At 36.6% G+C, this 21,856-nt stretch overlaps 3 protein-coding genes across 4 annotated transcripts; 2 read left to right on the top strand and 1 right to left on the bottom strand.

The window, feature by feature from the left end:
- The first annotated feature begins 5,525 nt into the window (after positions 1 to 5,525).
- Positions 5,526 to 10,835, top strand: LOC141596266 (coatomer subunit epsilon-1-like). The gene is made up of 6 exons (XM_074416372.1): positions 5,526 to 5,953; positions 7,983 to 8,134; positions 8,979 to 9,114; positions 9,196 to 9,351; positions 9,871 to 9,950; positions 10,516 to 10,835. Exons 1-6 carry the CDS (start codon positions 5,702 to 5,704, stop codon positions 10,607 to 10,609), a joined length of 870 nt encoding a protein of 289 aa, XP_074272473.1. The 5' UTR covers positions 5,526 to 5,701; the 3' UTR covers positions 10,610 to 10,835.
- Positions 10,836 to 11,498: 663 nt separating this feature from the next.
- LOC141596247 (uncharacterized) lies at positions 11,499 to 15,387 on the top strand. Of its 2 annotated transcripts, none has more exons than XM_074416347.1 (2): positions 11,499 to 11,738; positions 13,092 to 15,387. In XM_074416347.1, the coding sequence occupies exon 2, from the start codon at positions 13,176 to 13,178 to the stop codon at positions 15,108 to 15,110; it is 1,935 nt and encodes a 644-aa protein (XP_074272448.1). In that variant the 5' UTR covers positions 11,499 to 11,738; positions 13,092 to 13,175; the 3' UTR covers positions 15,111 to 15,387. The 2 variants fall into 2 exon arrangements, with proteins under 2 accessions (XP_074272448.1, XP_074272447.1); XM_074416346.1 differs by having other exon boundaries at positions 11,521 to 11,738; positions 13,085 to 15,387.
- Positions 15,388 to 16,324: 937 nt separating this feature from the next.
- Positions 16,325 to 21,377, bottom strand: LOC141596265 (dihydroceramide fatty acyl 2-hydroxylase FAH1-like). Its single transcript, XM_074416371.1, has 7 exons — positions 21,112 to 21,377; positions 19,603 to 19,659; positions 19,187 to 19,279; positions 18,072 to 18,268; positions 17,137 to 17,242; positions 16,796 to 16,942; positions 16,325 to 16,718 (listed from the first exon to the last, which is right to left on the bottom strand). Exons 2-7 carry the CDS (start codon positions 19,648 to 19,650, stop codon positions 16,599 to 16,601), a joined length of 711 nt encoding a protein of 236 aa, XP_074272472.1. The 5' UTR covers positions 19,651 to 19,659; positions 21,112 to 21,377; the 3' UTR covers positions 16,325 to 16,598.
- Positions 21,378 to 21,856: the final 479 nt, after the last annotated feature.

Here is a 21,856-nt window from a genome sequence, read left to right as displayed (position 1 = left end):
TCCATGACGAAATCGTTATAAGTAGCGATCTCGTTAGCTCCAGCCGTGGGAACTGGGTGTGGCGGCATGGGCTCAAGTAGATATTTGAGCTTTCCGTCAGCAGCGGCAGCATTCCGTAATGCCGCCTCCCGATCCCGCGAAGTTGGATCCATCATTCTTGATCGAGTAGACCGATTCATCCGATTCATGAAGATCCTAAGCCAGGACTCACGGTCCAATGTGGCACTTGGCATTGGGTTATCACTTGAACCATCCATTTGATGTTTAGCGATTTAAAACGTGATCTACACCGAAAAAGAATAAAAAACAAAACGAAATAAGCAACTCATCGAGGTGATTTAAGTCTATTTTAAAATTCATTTTAAACATGTAGACTCTTGCACTTGCATAATTGATCTCCCTCAAGAATGACACAAGTGATCCCAAGACTCAATTTCGATAAATTGATAAGCCAACTTGTTTAGCTAATTCTTTAGGAAGAACTCTTGGTCGATAGATTTCCGTAAATCCTATCTATAGTCCACCATGATCACAGGATCGTACGAGTGACCATAGTGTTGAGATAAAATAGGTCAATCGGTTCCAACTTACCCGACGTAGAAGGGGTCATAGTATGCCTACCGACGAAGAAGGGACTCATTGGAGTTTGACCTATAAAGACCGTTCTCAATTTTGGTTTATACGAGGAAGATCCCATCAACTAAATTATAATTCATTTTTAAGTGAACGAATAACTAGCGTCTGTCGTGAATGAATTAATTTAGATGATGGCTTAAAACGTGTGACATGAGAATGTCAATGAAAACTAACTCGTGACCTCTATATGTGTCAGTTTTCATGCAATAAATTAGGTGGTTTGGTTTTTAGGCGGAATATGATGCATATTATCGTTGCGAAAAATAAATAAATGAATGCAAAAACGTAAATAAAAAATGTCCTAGTGTGGCCTATCCTAGTAAAAGAACATAATACAACTTTGGAATCCACCGTTGGACCCGAAAAGCTTGTCTTGATGTTCCATCTTGATCCAAGTAGCGGGAGTGAGCATCCGGTCTCCATCTTTGGTCTTCTCAAAAATTACAATTAAAATTACAAATATAAACCTATTTACATTCTAATTAAAACTGTAATTACAAGTGAAAAAACCAAAACGGAGATACAAGATCTCAAAATACAACCAAGACCGTGTTCCATCATTACGGTAACACGTTCTACTAAGGCCACACTGAGTTACAATCGCTTGTAAAATTAAATACGTAATTAAAAGGCATTCACGGCATTCAACAAAACGATAAATAAAAATGCATCAACTAAAACAAATTCATTCGTGACATAATTCTGTAATTATGTTAAATCTATCCAAACCACCTTTTAATGATTAAAATTCGTGTGATAAAACCGCTTCTATCATTTAATTTTAATCTATTATAATCCGTCATTTTAAAGACACTTTAAAACAACTATATGGTACGTGAGTGAACCGATTCACTATTAAGCGAGTGTACTATATCCGGATAAAGTACATATTAAAGCCAAAGGAAAATTTAAATCAAAAGAAACAAATTTTCAAAGCTGTTAAAGACGAAATCCCTCGATCCAGGGACATAAGTGCTCGATCGAGGGACAGAGGAGCTCGATCGACTGAACTGCAAGTTGATCGAGAGGAATGCTAATCAGAGGTGCTCGATCGACTAAACCGGTGGTCGATCGAGTACCTATATCAAGCAACACTACTCGATCGAGTACGAGGACAACTCGATCGAGCGGCAGGTTTAGAAAGGGGGTCGATCGAGTACAACGGGGACTCGATCGAGAAAAGGTTTTAGACACGGGGTCGAACGAGTACATCGGGGACTCGATCGAACAAAAACAAGCAGAAAAAAACACTCGATCGATTGAAACTTTATTCGATCAAGTACAAAAATTTCTGAAAAATCCCAAACCCTCGTGAAAACCGATTTTGAGACAAAATCAATTGCAAATATGATCAAAAACGCATTAAAACAAATTTGACAATTGACAAAAACTTGACATGTTGCTATAATCTCAGTATAAAATAACAACATGTAAAAACAACATGAAATTTGAAGCAAAAGCAGTAGTGTAAAACATGACACGGTTTGGTTTTCGAGACAAAACAACAACAAGAGCAACCGTGTAAACAAGACACGGTTCCCAAAGCAACCAAAAACGCAGCAAATTAAAAAAAAATTCTGCCGAGTTAAAAGGATGGCTGCCGAGACAAAATTTTTAACCAAAATACATCGTTTCAACAACGTTTTATGAAAAACACATGAAAAATTCACGTGGCCTCGCTCTGATACCACTTGTGAGTTAATATCCGTATACTACCCCTTAAATTGCAGGACTATAACGTAAAAATTACATGCAATTTATAGTCATAAAACGATAAAACAATAGAAACGATAAGTGTATAGAAATCAACCTCGGGTCCTTTTAATAGCGGCGTAAAGATCGAAATCTAAGCGATTCCCTCCTAATCGTTGCACCCAAGACTTGGTCCAAGATATGCCCTTGTGCTAGAACAGTGTTCTCCGATTGCCTTGCAATATAGGGAGAACTGTTGTGAGGTTTTTCCGAGATGAGAGATCTCAGTTTCAGAGAGAAAAATTAATCTCTAAAACCCTAATTCTTTCACTAACGATGATTAGGTTAAACTCAAGGAGAAGGCTCTCCTTTTGTTCTCCTAGTTCGGCCAAGCCGAGTCCATGGGGAGGAAATGGGCTTTTCCATTTCCTCTTCTATTTGACTCGTAATCCGAACCCAAATGGCTAAATGTATATGACGCGGTCGATTATAGCTGTTATCGGTTATCGGAAATTAAGGCATCAACTAATAATGCGGGTTAGTTGAATTATTAATACGTGTCCGAAAAAAAAAAAGTATTTTATAATTTATTTTAATATACATTTAATTAAATATAAATCACGTATATTTAATTTTACGAATTAACTGGTTAATTCGCCTTAGCCCATGATATTTAATCCGTATTAAATATAATATCTCAACATCACATATTTGACTAATTACTTAGTCAAATAACTTGACTAACGGTTAGTCAATATTTGGCATCTACATGACAAGTATTTTCATACCGTCACATCTCTCGAACGTATCCTATAGGTGTGACTTTTAGGGACCAGTTGATCACCGCCATCTGTATGACAATAACGTCAAACTTATCTAGCAAGCCAACCGTTATTGATAAACGTGGATCAACTGATAATAATACCAAAGTATGCCCTTTGATCCTTTTAGAGGTTTACAAGTCCTTGCACTAACTGTTAAGGACACCAACCCCAACACTCTTTTGATCAAGCAAGCTCTACGGGATTTTTGTGAAGCCTCTTAGGACTCTTCCTACACTAGTTGGGGTCAGAAAATGCAGCATAAGAAGTCCAACCTTTTCATAAATAAGCAAAAGCAAGCAAATAAGGAGGGTTGTGTTATTAGCTCATCTACTTTATGCTTTATTTCAACTTTGTATTCAGCTTGTGTAAGGCCTTGGGACCGTTTTTTATTGTCTTTTGGCAGGTCATTTGTGGCCTTTAGATGTAGGTATGATGGATGGACAAGATTGTATTGCTTGGTCTATATAAACCAAGCAAACCTAATGAGAAACAGATTTTAGTGAATTAAAACACAAGTTAAAAGCTTTGCATTCTACTTTAAATCTTCTTTGCTTAGTGCTTCAAAAGGCTCCTTTGCTTAGTGCTTGGAGTTGGGTGAACTCTTTGCTTAGTGCTTGGGCTAATCCTTAGACTTAATCTATTGCTTCGTGTTCGGATTAAGTCATGTCCTTGTTTATTTTCATTCGTTTCAGTCACTTTAAACAGTCTAAGACCAGAAAACTGAATTTCGTAACTGAATCCTCTAATTTCTCTTCCGTTTCCGGCATTTTCAGCGATATCAACATAGTTCACAACCCATAATTGTTGTCGCCGGGCAAACTACCATAAGATTACGTGCCCCCAAGAAGCTCTAAATTAATGGTGATGAAAGAGTATTTAACCCAGAACTGTAGGGTTCTTGTGATTAGGTTGAAGAAAAATGGGTAAATTGAATAATGCCTAAATTGATTTCTAGGAATTCACTGATTAGTATGTAATATGAATTTAGTCAGGGGTGGGGAGTGATGTGTATATAATTAGTAAGGGTAGTTTGGTCATACAAATGATCGGAAGTCGTTAAAATGAAATTGAGTCGATAATTACGCAAAACCATCACAACAAAATGTAAAATAAGTGAGAATGGTGTGGATAAACATGAAAATTAGGTGGTTATTTGTAAAGTTCAACAAAATAGGTGGTAATTTGTAAAAAATGGAACATATTAGGCGGTAATTTGTAGTTTTTTCATATTTTAATGAAATTCTTGATTTCCCTTAATTCAACGGGTCTACCTATTCAGGTCGGATTTTGACCCTAAAATAACGGGTCATTTAGAACTCGGGTCAAACAGGCCTTCGTGTCGAAATTCTCAAATCTTGAGCCTAGAAAAATGGATCGGGACGGATCGAAATTTATCAGGTATAGATACACCTTTAAAAAAAAGGAAAAAAACACAAATGTACCGTTGTATTGATTGTATAGTAAAGAATACGAGCTTTACAATGAATTATTTGAGCTTAGACCTATACAATACGAGCTTTATTAGAAAGAACTTGAACTCTATTATAAAAATATTGATTTTAAAAAATTATAATGAAATTCAAGAATACTACTATATACAAGGTCAACTAGATTTTAATTTTGACATAAAAAAATTTAAATAAAATCAAAAGTTATAAAAGCTCGAAAAAAATACATATAAGCTCGATTAAATTTATGATGGTTGTACAATGCTCTTGTACAACAAGTTGTATTGTAGTATTTGTGTATTTTTTTCCAAAATGGGTTTTAATAACAAACAATTTAACGAAATAGAGTAACTTTGAAACTAATTACCAAAAATGGGTCCACGTAGGCTCGGTTTTGGCGATGGTAGGTTCAGGATTAAGGTCGCTCAGCGGGAGAACGACTTGAGGGCGCTCAGCGGCTGGGGGACTTAGCCAAAAAAAAAAAAAAAGAAGAAAAAAAAAGAGAAGGGAAATGCAGCTGATGGGAATAGAACATGCAATCTAATAACATTTCTCACATACCCCTAATCATAACACCAAGTATAATGTGATGTCTTATTAAGGGAATTAAATTTCCATATTTAATGCTAACAGCAATAAATGTGTTTTGGGCCTTGAATAACGATTACTTAATATTATCTTTAATCACTTTCCTTTAATATATAAACTTTCTTGGACTGATGGTTAGGTAATGTTGAATAAGTGTTAGTTTTGTGGAAGGTCATGTGTTCGACTCGAGCCTAGCTTCGATGATGACGTGGACCCATTTTGGGTAAATACTTTGAAACTCAACCCATTTCGTTAATTTGTTTGTGTTTACGCCCTATTTTGGAAAAAAATTCAGTATTTGTGCTATACGGAGTAAAATATCCCGACTTAAGTTATTATTTTCGTTTCGGATTATAAAATCGGTTCGGTTTTTTTTTCTCACCCTACGTACTACCACCAGTACCCAGTCACCAGACCCATCTGAAATCTAAATTCACCATTTCTTCACGGCTTCGCCTTCAAGAGTCAAGATCTTCACAACTCAAAACTTACATCTCTCTCACAACAACAACAATGGCGGCACCAGATCTGTTATTCAATCTACGCAACAACTTCTACTTAGGTGCTTATCAATCCGCCATTAACAACAGCGACATTCCAAATCTCTCTCATGACGACGTCGTTGAACGCGATTCTCTCGTTTTTCGATCTTACATTGCTCTAGGTTCGCATCAGCTTGTCGTTAATGAAATCGATGCCGATGCCGCTACTCCTCTTCAAGCTGTCAAATTGCTCGCTCTTTATCTCTCTTCTCCTGATCATAAGGTCGATTTCGAAATTTTAGGTTAATTGATTTGTGTTCATCTTGATTTGTACTGTTTTGATGATTTTTTAGTTGCATTGATGTTATGATGCTTGGAATTGCACTTCGTTTTGGTAAATCAAGGCGATTTTTGATGATTATTGTTTATTTAGATCGGAGTTCATGTGGCGCAATCATAATCTTCGCTTCTAAGTTTTTATGCTAATTGATTGATGTTCATCGTGATCTGTACTTTTTTGACGATTTTTTGATGATTTATTAGTTGTATTAGATCTTATGATGTTTGAAATTGCACTTCGTTTAGGTTAAATCAAGGTGATTTTTGTGATTGTTTGTTTATCTACATCGGAGTTCATGTAGTGCAATCATAATGTTCGCTTTTAATTTCATCCTAATTACATTTCTTCATCCGATTTCTACAGTTCTGATGATTTTTTGATGATTTATTAGTTGTATTATCGTTGTGATGTATGAAATTGCGCTTCATTATGTGTGAAATGAAGTCGTATAGCTCGATCAAGGCGATTTTGTATGATTCAGTTGCTTGTTTAGATCGGAGTTCTTATGGCGCATTCACAAAGCTCACTTCTAATTTTAATTTGTGCTCATCTTGATTTGTACTATTTTGAGGATTAGTTGTATTAAGCTTGTGAGTTGTGATGTATAATCTGGAGTTAATAAGGCGTGATCAAGGCAATTTTTATGATATATTTGTTTATTTAGATCAAGTTGATATGGCACGATCATAAGGCTCAGTTCTATACTTCTATCCTTCTATTATACAATTTTAATTTATGTCCGTCTTGATTTGTACTGTTTTGATGATTTTTTTCTGGTTTAGTAGTTGCATAAGTCTATTTTGTGATCGAGTGATGCTTACCATTCAAACTGCTCCCCCTTTTGGTAAGAGGACGTTCATATGGTTCGATCAAAGGCAATTTTGTGCCGAGTAAAATCGTTTGTTTGTTTAGATTCGAGATCATTTGTCTCTCATGCTCAATTTGTTTGGATTAGGTTGAAGGTTGTAGCGAGTTTATTTGTTGTATTTAGATTCAGCAAAATATTAGTACAAGTATACATACCTCACCATGATACCTTAATACAACATATAGTTTTAATATAGTTTTACCGAAAGGGATATGGGATTGTTAGCTGAGATATGGTAGAACACTAGAACATATAGTTTTCACATTTCCACACTGGTGAAATGAGAAAACTTGAAATTACTTTCATGGATCAATGGATCACCAGCTGATATATGGTAGAACATTTATATGGTAGAACATTATAGTTTTCACTTTTCCCACAGAGTTTTGTTTTAGTAACTGCAGTTGCATCATTAGATCAGTTGATTATAGAAGCCTAGAAGGCACTCTGTTGGGGTGGGAGTGCGGGACCACTGGATTATAGTGGGAATGATCAACTATGAACAACACAAAAACCAGTTTGGGTTCAGTAGTTGTGGGACAAACATTGGTTTTTGGGTTGTGGCAAAAATATCATAGGAGTATATGGTGTTAATCAATTAGCTTGTCTCTTAAAGCGAGATCTTATGTTGAATGTCTTTCCCGCTTGGACATAGACCATATAGTTATTTTTCAAGGTGGAGACGCCATTCATGCTTTTTCTAAGCCTAAGCCTTTTTTTTAACAATAAAGACAATATTTCGGAAAAGATTTGCCACCCTTCAAGGATGACTTTCATCTATAAAGTTCTTCCTAATATAGTGGCCCTTCTGAAATCATTGTCTTTCACATGGATGTGGAAAAAGCATGCTAATTGCTATACAAGGGTGTGGATCAATTGATTCTCTCTTTGAAATCAGTCGAAATCAGTGTCTAATACCCCCTGGATGTATGATTTAAATCTGAATGAGAGGCACCATATTTCATTTTAGCCTCAGCAACCCCCTGTTCCCGTCGAGTAGTTTATCTGCTGCATATTTCTTTTTAGCCTCAGCAACCCCCTGTTCCCGTCATGTAGTTTATCTGCTGCATGTAGATGATGTTAATAGATCTTTTATGATCCTAGGAGTCGACAATTGCTAGCTTAAAGGAGTGGTTAGCAGACCCCGCCATGGGGAACATCCCAACTTTGCGACTTGTTGCTGGTATTGTATTCATGCACGAGCAGGATTATCCAGAAGCTCTGAAGTACACTCATGCTGGAGGAACAATGGAACTGTGAGTATATTTGCTTCCTGTAATCTTTTTTAAATGAACTGAGTTTGGATTTTTGAAATAATTTGGTAACTTTCTGGTCCTTTCTTTTGTCGTTTGACAGCTTATCTCTTGAATGTTTTTCCTTCTGTCTCTCTGTTTATTAAATGTCTGTGTTCTGAACGTTCTGTTTGCTCTGTAGTTTTCAAACTGGCTTCCTATCCTGTCTTACATTCAACACAACCTCATGGACTGACTGTCATCAATCTTGCAGCCTTCTGACCTTCATCATCTTTATGTTGGGTTTATATATGCAATATGCAATGAATTCCATGAATTATGAAGTCCTTTTTACTCCATGCTGCTTAAGAAGACACTGATGACGATACAAAACTTATTAACTTTATAACTAAATTATTGGCTTTAAGAACTGTGATTCTCTCCTTGTAATTTGTTACTACCTTGCTGCCAGTATTAGGACTAATTCATGTCAATAAATAAATCTATTTCGAGCCCTTCACTTCTAATCCTTCTAAAATTCACCGAGGTTTAGTACGGTGAGTCGTAACTAATCATTCTCCACATGCTTGTCTAGTAGAGACTCGTAGCATTCGGCTTTCTGTTTATTTTTGTTCCTTCTAAAAATCATATGCCATGCAATTAAGTGGCCTGCTTATATAACTGTTCACAAATTAATGACTGTGACTGGACCTTGCTCATTTACATTAAAAAAGTTTGCACTTCTCTCTATTGCATGTCAGATGATTCAAATTTACATACAATTTCAGCATGATGGCAAAGTCTTTTTTGCTCATGTAAATTATGTTTTTTGGTGTATCTTCTAATATCTTGCCGCTGCTTTTTTTAGGCATGCATTGAATGTCCAGATATACCTGAAGATGTGCAGATCAGATCATGCAGAGAAACAATTGAAAATCATGCAACAGATTGACGAGGATCACACATTGACTCAACTTGCCAATGCTTGGTTAAATCTTGCTGTGGTACATGTTTGTTTGTTTGATTTTAAGTGATAACTCTCTAGTTTACTAGTTGAATCCTTATGATACATTTCATTGTGATAGGGTGGTTCCAAGATACAGGAAGCATACCTGATCTTCCAGGACTTCTCTGAGAAGTATCCTATGACTGGATTGATTTTGAATGGCAAGGCTGTTTGTTGCATGCACATGGGAAACTTCGACGAAGCAGAATCCTTGTTACTCGAAGCTTTAAACAAGGTAGTTTTTTTGTTTTCTTTTGCTATTTCTTCCATTGGTTGTACTCCCCCTTTTCAAATCATTTCCATACATTTGTTCAAAATTCCGTATTTGTGAGCGATGAATGTCTGTTTTCAGCAACTTTTTTAGTGGTATATAGCTTCTATTTGTTTCCCCACCGCAAAGACAGACAGTGTAGAGTGTGGTTGAGCATTTTACATGATGAATAATGTTGTAAGTGTTGGCCAAAATCTCTTATCTTAACAATTCACCTTTAAATCTCTAACCATAGAATCACATTGGGTGATTCCCTCCACGAGGATTCATCCATCTTTAAGGTGTCCACATTTTTTAACCTTTTAATTTTAGTATGAAGCCATGTAGTCTTCTTTTAACTATCCGTATCGCTTTTAAGAAGTCCCTTCTCATTTTTGGAATAAGCGGTAATATACTTTGGTGCCCAGTAGGCATTTAATTTGTGTAGCTTGGGTTAGATGTAGAGAGAAATTAGCTAACTGATAATGTTCATGTTTGATGCAGGATGCAAAGGATGCTGAAACTTTGTCAAATTTGGTTGTGTGCTGCCTCCACCTTAATAAACCGGCAACTCGATACCTGAGGTAAGATGTGCTGACCACCTACTGGACTTCGCTAAATAATGATTACTCGTACTTTCTATGAACTATGATGTAGTTGTTGCATCACTCCATATAGGTTTCATTATTTAACCTAAAAAAAAGGGTTGCAAAGTATCGTTTAGCATCGCCTCATGAGGAGCTTAGTGTGTAAGCAAACTGCAAAAGGCTCACTGTAATGCTTTGGACCGCGTTAGGTGCTCCTTTGCTTAAGGTGTAGACGCGCAACTATGCAAATTTGATTTTTTTTCTTCTATTTATTTTATCATGCCTTCCCTTTAACATCCTAAAGGGTATTATTGCACAAAAATTTATTATGAAATACAGAATTGTTAGCAAATATGGTGTGCCTTTTGTGCATGAGGCCGTGCGTCTTCACCTCACACCTTCTAAAATCATGTTCTGACCCCAATTTACTGTTACCTGACGGCTGACGCATTTTTATTGAGCCTCGGTGTTTTGTGTTTATGAACGACACACCTGGTGAATCGATTTTTACACTGCTGTAGCCAATAAAACTCATACGGAGTAATATTTTTATGTTTTGCAGTCAGTTGAAGGTGACACACCCAGACCATGTTTTTGTGAAGCGTTTATCGTCAGCTGAAGATAGTTTTGAGAGAGCAATTCAATCAGTTGCCTAAAAGGCCTCATTAGTTTCGATATAACTATCAGATGGATGTTTCTTTGTGAAAAGTGGCATCAACGATATATATAGAGGAAACCTATAACGACGACTGAAGAGCTTAATGGATTTTTTATTTGTTTGTTTCAACTTCTTGTCTCCTTGTTGTGGATGCTGGTTATTACAGTATTACTTATTTTGTCGTGAAAATTTGAGTCGTAATGAAACTTGTAGATGACCCCTGATTCCGTTTTCACGCACTCGTTTTTTTTTTCTTTTTTCTTTTTTCCTAATAGAAAACAAAAAGGCCCGGGATCTTTTACCACTATTGTATCCTATTAGCGGCCAATACTCGAGGGGATGTAAAAGCCGTCTAAACAAACTTTAATCTGTCGCTTGTATTCCTAAATCTATATATCACGCTTAAAACTTACCAGACCAGACTGCAGGAAATGATAGAAAAGGGAATAAGTAGATTCAGTCTCAAAGCCAACCCAACAGCAATAGTACTTAAAACTCGATTCAATCTCAGTTGGACTGGAGTTGATCTGTATTGAATTCAATATAATCGAAAGATACCCTAATCGATTGACCTGAATTAAAGATATTTATTTTCTCGTAAAAAACACTTCTCAGTTAGGAGCTTTTTTTGACTTTTTCATCAATGATTTAATTTTTCACCAAACCGACTTTATTATAAAGTAATTTGTGTAAATCAAAGTATACGTGGTAAATGCTCTCTTGCTTCAACCATGAAGTTAAAGGTTCGATTTTTACCGCGACATAATGCCTCATTTGAACCAAATTAAAAAAAATATATCTCATTCTCATCGTAAACAAATCCAATCAAATCCTAAATAATCCGATCCGAAACCGACTCAAACCAATCAAATGATAACCCATTTACCAATTCCAAGTCCTAAATTCTCACAGGTAAAAGCCAAAGGTAGGATCCGTGACAGGCTGCTGCCAGTTCCGTGAAAACCTCCGTCTCCTCTCACCCCTTCATTTACAATTTCAACATTCTCTCTCTTTAATTTTACCAATTTCTAGGGTTTCAAGCGGCAGCCATTTTCATACTACTACAACTAACTCGTCAAAATCCCTCTTTTCTCCCTCCTTTTTCGCCGATCTCTCTCTACTTTCAGGTACTTCATCTCTCTCTCTCTCTACTATTGCTTCATGTTCATCAAATATCATCATCACGATGTTGATTACATCACTTTTGATGCTGTTTTTTTCCGATTTTTTTTCAATTACATGATTCTCCGAGCTTAAAAGTATGATTTTATTTTATTTTTTTTATTTTTCTTGTGGTTGTGATTATATTACTGCCGATTTCTGTCAGTTGTGAAGTTGTTAGTAGCTTGAAGGAATTTCTGGAATAATTTTAGTTCATTTGTTTGCGTATCGATTTTCGAGGCTTTATTTCCGTTGATATTGTCTTCGTTGATTTGGTATCAATGTTTTTATTGTGACTCTGTTGATGCAGCCAGCTTAAATTGTTACCGAGGTGTTCTTTTATTGTAGTCGGTTTTTCGTCTAGTAATCGGATGTACTTGAGGGAGTATGTGCTTGCGCTATTGATATTTCGATGATTTTTCGTTTGATTTGAGGTTGAAGGAGAGTAGGTAGCGTTTTGATTGCTGTTATTGTTAGATCATGGTGTCTAGGGGATTAGATTGTGTATATGACACTCTTTTCGCGTCTTTATCAATAAACCTGCGCGGTTTATGGTTTATTCATAATAGTGTTGCCGAAAGAGTGAGCTGGATTGTTAAATTTTTAGTATTTCAATTGTCATCGCTTTTGATTTTCTTGTTTGTGAGTTCGGCTATGGTATTATGGTTAGTTGGAAGGGCGTGAAAATTTTGTAGATATTGGCTACATGACCTTAGTGGTCTATCCGTTGTGTTTCTTTTTTATAAAAGGTGATAGATTCTCAGGCAGATCTTTACATAAATGAGTAATCCGGTATAATCCCGTGTTTAACTGTGCTCTCTAGGTTGTAGTATTGCCATTTTTTCTCGAATAAAAACGATTCTTGAAGTTTGGTAAGAAGCCACTTCAGAAATACGATATTGTATCAATTTAAATGCTGTAGTTCTGGGCCTTCTGTACTTGACATGTGTCCATTGCTACAACCTGCTTGCTAGTTAGAATGTACTTCGCACGGTATCCAAATTACTCCAACACTTCACTTTGGTCGCATGTCTCGTGTCCAACACGACACGATACTAACACTTCATCTTAGACCAAAATTTGAAAATTCGTGGGAAATAACCATGTCCGACACTTGCATCCAAGTCAGAGTAACTTAGTCGTATACTACAATTTAGGATATTATATGAGTAAATGAGTTTGCATGGTTTCATTTATGCTTTTTTGCAGACATAACTGTCTATGTCCAGATTTTGCCATTTTCCTCTCGTCATATTTGCCATAGTGATACTGTGATTCTTGAAGTCCACTTATCCAGACTGACTGCTTGCAGATTGCAGATTTTCCGTGTAACCAATCCGTGGACTTGTTTCACTGCGTACGGTGTCAAATCTCCGTCAACCTGGGCCATTGTTTAGATAATAATGGCCCGAAAATTAAGTAATGGCCGACTAATAACTTACGCGCCCGAGCTAGAAGGTGGTGAAGCACTTTATGTCTCTTCAAACAGCCTTCCTTTCAAGGAATCGAAGTTCGAACCAGCTGGGCATTCTTTTCATGCAGCAGCTTTAAAACTAGCTGGTTATTTTGAAGACGATTCAGACAGTGATACACAGAGTGTATCAACTGACAAAGAGCAAAGTCATATTCCTTCTTTTGAGTCATATAGCAGTAAGAGCAAGAAAAAAACCGGTGCTGATGGCAAGCAACAACAAGATCATTATGCGTTGCTCGGTTTGGCAAATTTAAGATATCTCGCAACAGAGGAACAAATTCGGAAGAGTTATCGTGAGGTTGCTTTAAAATTTCATCCAGACAAACAAGCTGCTCTTCTTCTGACTGAAAAAACTGAAGATGCCAGACAAGCAAAGAAAGACGAGATCGAAAACCATTTCAAAGCCATTCAAGAGGCCTATGAGGCCTTAATGGATCCTCAAAAGAGAAGGATTTATGATTCCACCGATGAGTTTGATGATGAGATCCCCACTGATTGTTCTCCACAGGACTTCTTTAAAGTGTTTGGTCCAGCTTTCATGAGGAATGGTCGGTGGTCTGTCAACCAACCTGCTCCTCAGTTGGGAGATGACAATTCTTCATTTGAGGAAGTCGATAAATTTTATGATTTCTGGTACGCTTACAAAAGCTGGAGAGAGTTTCCACATGCAGATGAATTCGACATAGAACAGGCGGACTCTCGTGATCACAAAAGATGGATGGAAAGACAGAATGCAAAGCTCACAGAGAAAGCCAGGAAGGAAGAATATGCACGAGTACGCTCTCTTGTTGACAATGCATATAAAAGAGATCCCAGAATTGTCAGGAGGAAAGAATTTGAGCGAGCCGAGAAGCAACGCAAAAAGCAAGCCAAATTTTTGGCTAAGAAATTGCAGGAAGAAGAAGCTGCTCGAGTTGCTGAAGAGGAGAGGCTTAAGAAAGAGGAGGAAGATAAACGAGCTGCTGAAGTTGCTTCAAATCTTAAGAAGGTCAAGGAAAAGGAGAAGAAGCTTCTTCGTAAAGAACGTACTCGTCTCCGAACACTTACTACTCCACTTGTAACTCAGCATGTGTCTGACATATCTGGTGACGACATAGAAACCCTTTGCATGTCACTTGACATGGATGGGCTTAAGGGTTTGTGCGACAAAATAGACGGGATGGTAATATCGGAGCAAGCTAAACATCTTAGAGACTCACTTGGTCGTCAAGAAAGCTCGGAGCCCGTGAAGAAAGTGGAGCAAAAGATTCCTAAAGCAAACGGTGTTGTGGCCGGGAATGGCAATATGTCGACGGGCAGCTATGAAAAGAAAGAGAAACCGTGGGCCAAGGAAGAAATAGATCTTCTCAGGAAAGCTATCGTGAAATACCCAAAAGGCACATCGAGAAGGTGGGAAGTTGTATCAGAGTTTCTTGGCACGGGAAGATCAGTGGAAGAAATTCTGAAAGCCACAAAAACCGTTCTTCTCCAAAAGCCTGATTCTTCCAAAGCATTTGATTCATTTCTCGAGAAAAGGAAACCGACTGTATCTATCGCATCCCCTCTTTCTACAAGGGAAGAACTTGAAGGTACTCCAAGTACGAAAGTGCCTGATGAGTCATCATCAAGCAGTAACGGTAATGTGGAGGGGCCCGCACCTGGATCTTCAAGTAACCCTGGCTCTTCCGCTTCAGGATCTGATCAGGATACATGGTCGGCCGTTCAAGAGAAAGCCCTAGTGCAGGCTCTTAAAACATTCCCAAAGGAAACCCCTCAGCGTTGGGAGCGAGTTGCAACTGCTGTACCGGGAAAGACCATGAACCAATGCAAGAAGAAATTCGCCTCATTGAAGGAAACATTTAGGAGCAAGAAAGTTGCGGGGTAAAAATCTTGATATTGACGAAAAAGGTTACGTTGTCTATGATAGCGATATTATAAGACGACGTATTGGCCATTTTTTGGAGAGACTGCAGGATTTATTCTTTCAACAAAATTTTGTTCTATCTATTTACTTTAACAGTGCTAATGATAATATAAGGTCTTGGATGCTGGATGGGATCTGTAATTTCGGGTTTTTTTGACGATCACTTTACATGTAGTTTTAATGAAGTTGGAGTATTATTTTGTTTCTACTATATGAGATTATGAGAGTACTAATTGGCACTTTTATGTTTAAAAATCACACTGTTTTCAACTTGGTCTGGCTCGTTGTCAAAAAAAAAAAAAAAAAAAAAAAAAAAAAAAAAAAAAAAAAAAAACTGTCTCGCTTAAGACTACTGTTGTGTGAAACGAATCCATATCATGGTGTTTAAGACTGTTATAGCGTGAAACAGATCCAAATCGTGTTGGTTATTAACACGGTTATCATTTAATTACTCCGACAAGAAGAATGCTATCGACCTCCTTCCAACCTTTCCCGATCTTTTCCTCTCACATCGGTTTATAATAATACGGACTACGGAGTACTTGTTTTCCTCGGACAAAAGTCAGAGAAGTTAGGTAAAATAAATTTTATTTTAATCGTATATTAGAGAAGGAGGTTGGAGACAAGACCCAGAGGAAAAGGTAAATAGTAGTTTCCCTCCACTAGCAAAAATGACGAATATCAACAATAAACTTTCACTAATATTTGTAGTGGAGCGCAGGTCATCCTCAAAGTATGCAATGGCATGAATTACGAGGTCCCGGGTTCGACTCTCTGCATGTACAGCATGCAGTTATTGCACGGGGACCTTCAGGGTCTGTTAAAAGTGTCGGCTTACCGTGTTGTCGCGTATCTCTCGGGATTGGTCTTTCAAAGATGTATCGCCCTAGGCTACTAATGAGAGATGTTCCTCGTTACCAAAAAAAAACACTAAGGATCGAAGCCAAATTTTGATACTTCGTATAAGTTAACCTCACAAATTTAGATTTTGGCCAAATAGAATCCAATTCAATACCAACTCAATGTCATCTCTACCTTCGACACCCCGTAGAGGCATGTTCAACTCCAGTTGCAGTCAGTCAGATTCATCTCAAATTCTACATGAACCTGCATTTAGTGTATGATGAATATCTCGAGATTTACTTTTTGCATCTCCCAATTAAAAGCGGAAAAAATTAAGCTCCACCAATGAAATATTATGTCACCAAAGATGCAATTTCAACACCACTAGCATAACAATCACATATGTACTCAACAATCAACTATAGGTAATCACAGTCATCATACTCCTTACAAAATCAAGGCGGCCGAGAAAGCAATTAGACAGACACCGGTACAAAGATAAGGAAAACGATTAGTTACACATAATGCCAGGTCATTGAACTAAGAGTTCAGCAGCTCCTTACAGCCTTCACCAAATATTTGAAAGCAGCGCCATATGTGTGTATATCATCCACTTTTCTCGGTAGCTTTGGGTGGAGGTTTCGTTCCAAATACAATATCCCAGAAAGAGGAGGTAATTCCAAATCCCATAGTTTGGAGTCGGAAATGGTGGTTCAAGTGGTAACTCTGTCATGGTATCAAAGTATCAGAAACACGAGCCAGCATATTCACGACACATTTGTTCTTCTAAGAGAAATTGTTACCTTTAGCTTTTTAGAAACTCCGGTGGATGGCTGACCGTGGTGTAGATAGTAATGAGTTAGATCATACATCACGTATCCCATTAACACACCGCCAAATAGAGCAGGGGTGACACTCGGAGTTGACAAAACCCTGAAAAAACTCCAAAACTGGCCGGAAAAAAAAAAAGTCAGAATGACGAAGATCAGGTATGTAACTACATCTCAATTCTCGATACATTTTCCTTCTTGCACTTTTCTTTTTTAGTTTATTATAAAACCAATGAGTCATGAGTGGCAAAAAAAAAAAAAAAAAAAAAAAAGAAACATCATAAAAATTGGCATCACAGAGGCAGATTACATACGGGTACACAAAGGATTGCAGTTGCCACTGGAGGGAAGACGAGTCGCAATGAATCCATAGGGTGTTTGTGATGGCAACCATGAAGAAGATAGTGAAATGTGTTTGCCCTACAGCAGAAAGTTCAACGGCCTTAGCAGAAACTCAATCATGAGTCAGTAGGGCTATGAAAAAGGAAGACTACTAATGTTTACCGCTGCTATCTACAAAATGTGCACTCCCTATAACTGAATGAGACAACAACATCAGAGCCTTAATCACAAAATGATTTGGGGTCGGTTGACATGAATCATCCTTTAGAACCGTCCATGGGCACACATCAAAATGCGAAAATATAGAAAAGGAGATGTGAAAAACAAAGGGGAGTGAAACATAATACAAAAGTCAAGGTAAACTTATAATTACACGCCTTCTTTTCCCTCCCTAAGGAATCTACTCTCTAGTGAAATCCCACTAACAATTTCTTGCTGATCCCTGTAACCCAAAAATCTGTCTCCCTCTCCCAAATTTGAACATTTATGTCTAACAAAATTCGAGTTATACATCCACTATAATTGTCCCCTGCCCTACTCATTAGTATCCAAGTTGATGGCTGTGTTAATTGACAAAATTTCATATATGAGGCACATAGCGGTGGAACTAAGTAAAACAATGATGGGGGAGAGAGCAAATTGATTCTAGTTACCAGACAATTGTAATTTACTCATAAAGCAGATACTAATGGAGATCACTGATAGTAAAACCTTGAGACTTTATAATTAGAATTTCCTGATCACCATCTAGGAGATCAATCTTTGGAGATGATATAATGATTATAATTTTATACCCAAATCAACTCGAACCCAAACTAAGTCGAGCTAGGATAGAAACTACAAGCCCCACAAATGACCATCAACCTGAAATATACGTTTTTGGGAAAAAAGAGGAGAGAAATCTAACCAATAACTTTCTGTTTTCATATGAAAGAGAAATCTGTGCAAACTGTACTCCATCAGAGTCCAGATGAAGATGCCAGAAACCGCAGCTATTGCTGTTTCAGCAGGTGCAAGGCCCCTCTGGATAGACAAGAGGACTAGACAGGAAATAACTGGTAACCAAACCAGTGGAATTACCCACCACCTTGTGCGCGTAAACATCTGTTCCATATTGAAAATAATTAGAAAAAGTAACGAAAGTGTACCAAACATCTTGCGCACTTTAAGATTTTCTTCATGATGAAAATACTCAGGTATGCATTTACTGAACAATGAAGCTGGCAAAACTTTATAGTAGTACAATGGAGAAGCAGAGATGAGAAAAGTTTAACTAACGAAACCAGTGACTTGTGATTTGTTTATTCTCTACAAGTAACCTGTGTGCCTCCAAAGAGGCTCTTGAGTCTTGAACCAAGCACACTAGGCCTCAAGTTCAAATATAAGAAACCTCCCTATTATTGCAATCCAAAGCGGATATAAGTAATAGTCAACCATCTAACAAAGTGTTGTGTGTTTCCTGGAGACATAGGTGAAAATTCAATGCAGGAGTAACATGGTGGCATGCGGATATTAGCTGAGAGTTCATTGATGGGAGGTACACAAGACTTACGTTGCAAACTAGCCACCATGAAACATGCCCTCGTGACTAAATTTGTTATATACCTATAACCTATAATGCAAATGGTAAACGCTGATTTATTTATACGGAGTATTTCCCAAAGATTTGAGCCTGACAGTATTTTCTCAGTAAAATATAACACAACAAAGTAACAATAACTACAACCCAAATCCCTAAGTTGATATTCTTAATGAACTATTGTCATGCAGCTCGTGACTCGTGAATCTTGATCAATGAGTAACACCAGGAAACGACTGCTTTGACAGCTTAATCAACTCGTACATGACCAGGAGTCCAGGACTGCAGATTAACTGTAACAGTTGTTTGAGAGAATACCGAAAAATGCAGCAACTCAAGGTACTTTCTAGGTTGAACTTGAAGCCGTTAAAGTAAGAGTGCAAGACAAGCGATGACCAGATGAAATATAGATAAATACATATGTGATTAAAAAAAAAACTTGCCTCCATATAGTCATTTCCAAAAAATCGAGGGCCTTCCTTACTGATTATTGGCTGATGAACCCATTCATCATAAGCTTCTCCAAGATGCCCAACCTACAAGAATTTTTATGGTTAAAACTAAAATTATAGAGAACCAAAAAGTACGGGACAAGGAATACGGATATGAACAAAATCTAGGAAACCCAAAAGTGGCAAACAGCGGTGAAAAACATAAGTGTAAATGATGGAGATCATATGCGCTCTCAGAACAGGGGAAAAAAGAACTACATCTAAATCCTTAAACGGGGATGCCATCCTTAGATATATATAGAAAACGCTGGTAAGTCTCCCAGGGTAAAAGGCTGAAAAATAAAGCATATACAATGAATGATTCGAGAAAATGGCATGCCTATAGAAAGCTCAGCTTCTGGTGTTACCTGGCTAACCAGTGGCTTATTAAGGTCCACAGTAAACTTGACCACCATGCTTTTTATCTGATACATGCATAACAAACGCATTAGAAAAACGCGAAATAGTAATCAATCAGAAATCCATCTCATTAGACACTTAAGAGTCAACTCTTAGCCAATTGACTGAAAAAGGGTTACTAACAACAGAATCCAATTGACTCTTTGCAGTCTCAAAACAAGATTATTATAAGACTAATCATATTAATGTGAGACCGTTTTTGAAGAAATCGACACCATTGAACATGAAATGTAGTGAGGGCCCCTGGTGTGGAAAAATATATATTTTAACCAAAAAGTCATACAAAAATTGACAGCATCTCGCCATCTCATTGACAAGTCATTGTGAAATGCAGAGCATAACTAAACTTCACGTTAATGGTACTGTTGAAATTTACACAAATTATATAATAAGACGGTTAAACACACATTTAAAACTATTAATATATGAATTGTTTTATATGTATAAGAAGTTAAGAACGGTCTCTCACTCTTAGACGGTCTTTCACAATAATTAGAGAAAAAGGATTGTACATCGGATGTACTACATCATATTTAATGACTTTTTGAGTTTTTGTGTATTTTTTTCGAGTATTATAGAGTTTATAAATTACATTTTAGTTTTATGATGTCAAAAATCAAATCTTTTTGAGCTTATATGTAATTTTTTTGAGTTATAATGTAACTTTTTGAGATTAAAGTTTAAGTAAATAAACTCAAAAACTTTAAAATAAAACTCAAAAATTTTAGATTAAAACTCAAAAACTTTATATTAATGCTCAAAAACTATAACATCTGATGTACTACATCAGATGTATAATCCACTTACTGCAATAATTACCGCAAATTCTAATCAACCAATGCTACATACATCGCTCTAAGACAGTATTTCACAATAATTACCACAAATTCTAATCAACTATTGCTACTTACATGACTAATACAGTTTTCACATAATTACCGAAATTTCTAATCAACCAATGCTACATACATCGCTCTAAGACGGCATTTGACAATAATTACCACAAATTCTAATCAACTAATGCTACTTACATGACTCTAATGCGGTTTTCACAATAATTACGGAAAATTCTAATCAACAAATGCTACATACGTAAATCATTGCATTCCACAAATCACAAATCACGATAACAAAACAATCTGTTCTTATCATAACTATAAGTCTATAACTAATAACCGAGACGGAAAGAGTACATTATACTATATTCAAGAAAACCAGAAGTCGAATCAAAAATACTACTCCCTCCGTCTCAATCATTTGTTTACCTTGAATCAAAATACTCTCACAATGAATATAAAAGGTAAACAAATAACCGAGACGGAAAGTGTACATTACACTATATTCAAATTATACTGAATTTCCTCAATAAATAATTAACACTAAATACTAATAATTCAATCACAATAACGACGACGAATCATCGAAACAATCAAGAATTCGAAGAACTAAAAAAATACCTGATAACAATGTCGAATTGATTGATTAAGCTTCCTTTTTTCCGAAGATCTAAGATTTGAAACGTGATTAAGAAGTAATTAACACCGAATTATATATTTTCTCTCTCCTCAATCAGCTGTAATGGTAGGAGAATGAGGAGAGAGAGAGATGATGGTGTGATTAATTAAAAAAATGGTGAAAAATGTTGAGTTTTATTCAAGAAAAAAAGGTAAAAGTGGTGAAAAATTGAAGGAAACAAGTTTTATATTGGTGGTGTTTTTAATTTGGGAGTTTTTGGAGGGTAAATGGCTATTTATGGTGGCACTTTTTGTGGTGGAACTTAATTTGACTATTGTCAAATTTTATCCAATTTATCTAATTTGTTTGGTAAAAAAAGTGTTATTTTATTATTTTATTTTATTAAAATAATTTCGCTAATATATCTTGACTTATATTAATGGGCAAATTTGGTATATCATGTTATTTTGAGTTTCAATGCTATACCACCTATTGTAGCTGGGCAATTCGGTATATCATGAATTTATGATTCATATTATCGTACTTTCTAAGTCCTAATTAATTTAAATTGGAATTGATCATATTTATTGTGGATAGTAGTTGAGAGTCATGATATACTTCTTTCCGTTTACCGGTCAATAGAGATCACCGGCTATGGCCTATGCGGCTATGCAGGTCAATATCGAAGATGGTCCATTGAAAACTTCCTTAAGGCCTTTTTTTTTAAAAGAAAAATTTATCAGTTAT

This window comes from Silene latifolia, chromosome 8 (genome assembly GCF_048544455.1).
Source record: "Silene latifolia isolate original U9 population chromosome 8, ASM4854445v1, whole genome shotgun sequence".
In the NCBI taxonomy this organism is placed as follows: domain Eukaryota; kingdom Viridiplantae; phylum Streptophyta; class Magnoliopsida; order Caryophyllales; family Caryophyllaceae; genus Silene; species Silene latifolia.
The sequence above is the reverse complement of the archived record's forward strand: the minus strand, read 5'-3'. Positions and strand labels throughout refer to the sequence as shown.

Coding starts and splice junctions, on each gene's coding strand:
- LOC141596265 (XM_074416371.1), bottom strand. CDS start 19,650: ATGGTGGTCAAGTTTACTGTGGACCTTAATAAGCCACTGGTTAGCCAG. Junction 19,280..19,602: donor ATAAGCCACTGGTTAGCCAG/GTAACACCAGAA, acceptor AAATTCTTGTAG/GTTGGGCATCTTGGAGAAGC. Junction 18,269..19,186: donor TTGGAAATGACTATATGGAG/GCAAGTTTTTTT, acceptor AATATGGAACAG/ATGTTTACGCGCACAAGGTG.
- LOC141596266 (XM_074416372.1), top strand. CDS start 5,702: ATGGCGGCACCAGATCTGTTATTCAATCTACGCAACAACTTCTACTTA. Junction 5,954..7,982: donor TCTCTTCTCCTGATCATAAG/GTCGATTTCGAA, acceptor TTATGATCCTAG/GAGTCGACAATTGCTAGCTT. Junction 9,115..9,195: donor CTTGGTTAAATCTTGCTGTG/GTACATGTTTGT, acceptor TCATTGTGATAG/GGTGGTTCCAAGATACAGGA.
- LOC141596247 (XM_074416347.1), top strand. CDS start 13,176: ATGGCCCGAAAATTAAGTAATGGCCGACTAATAACTTACGCGCCCGAG.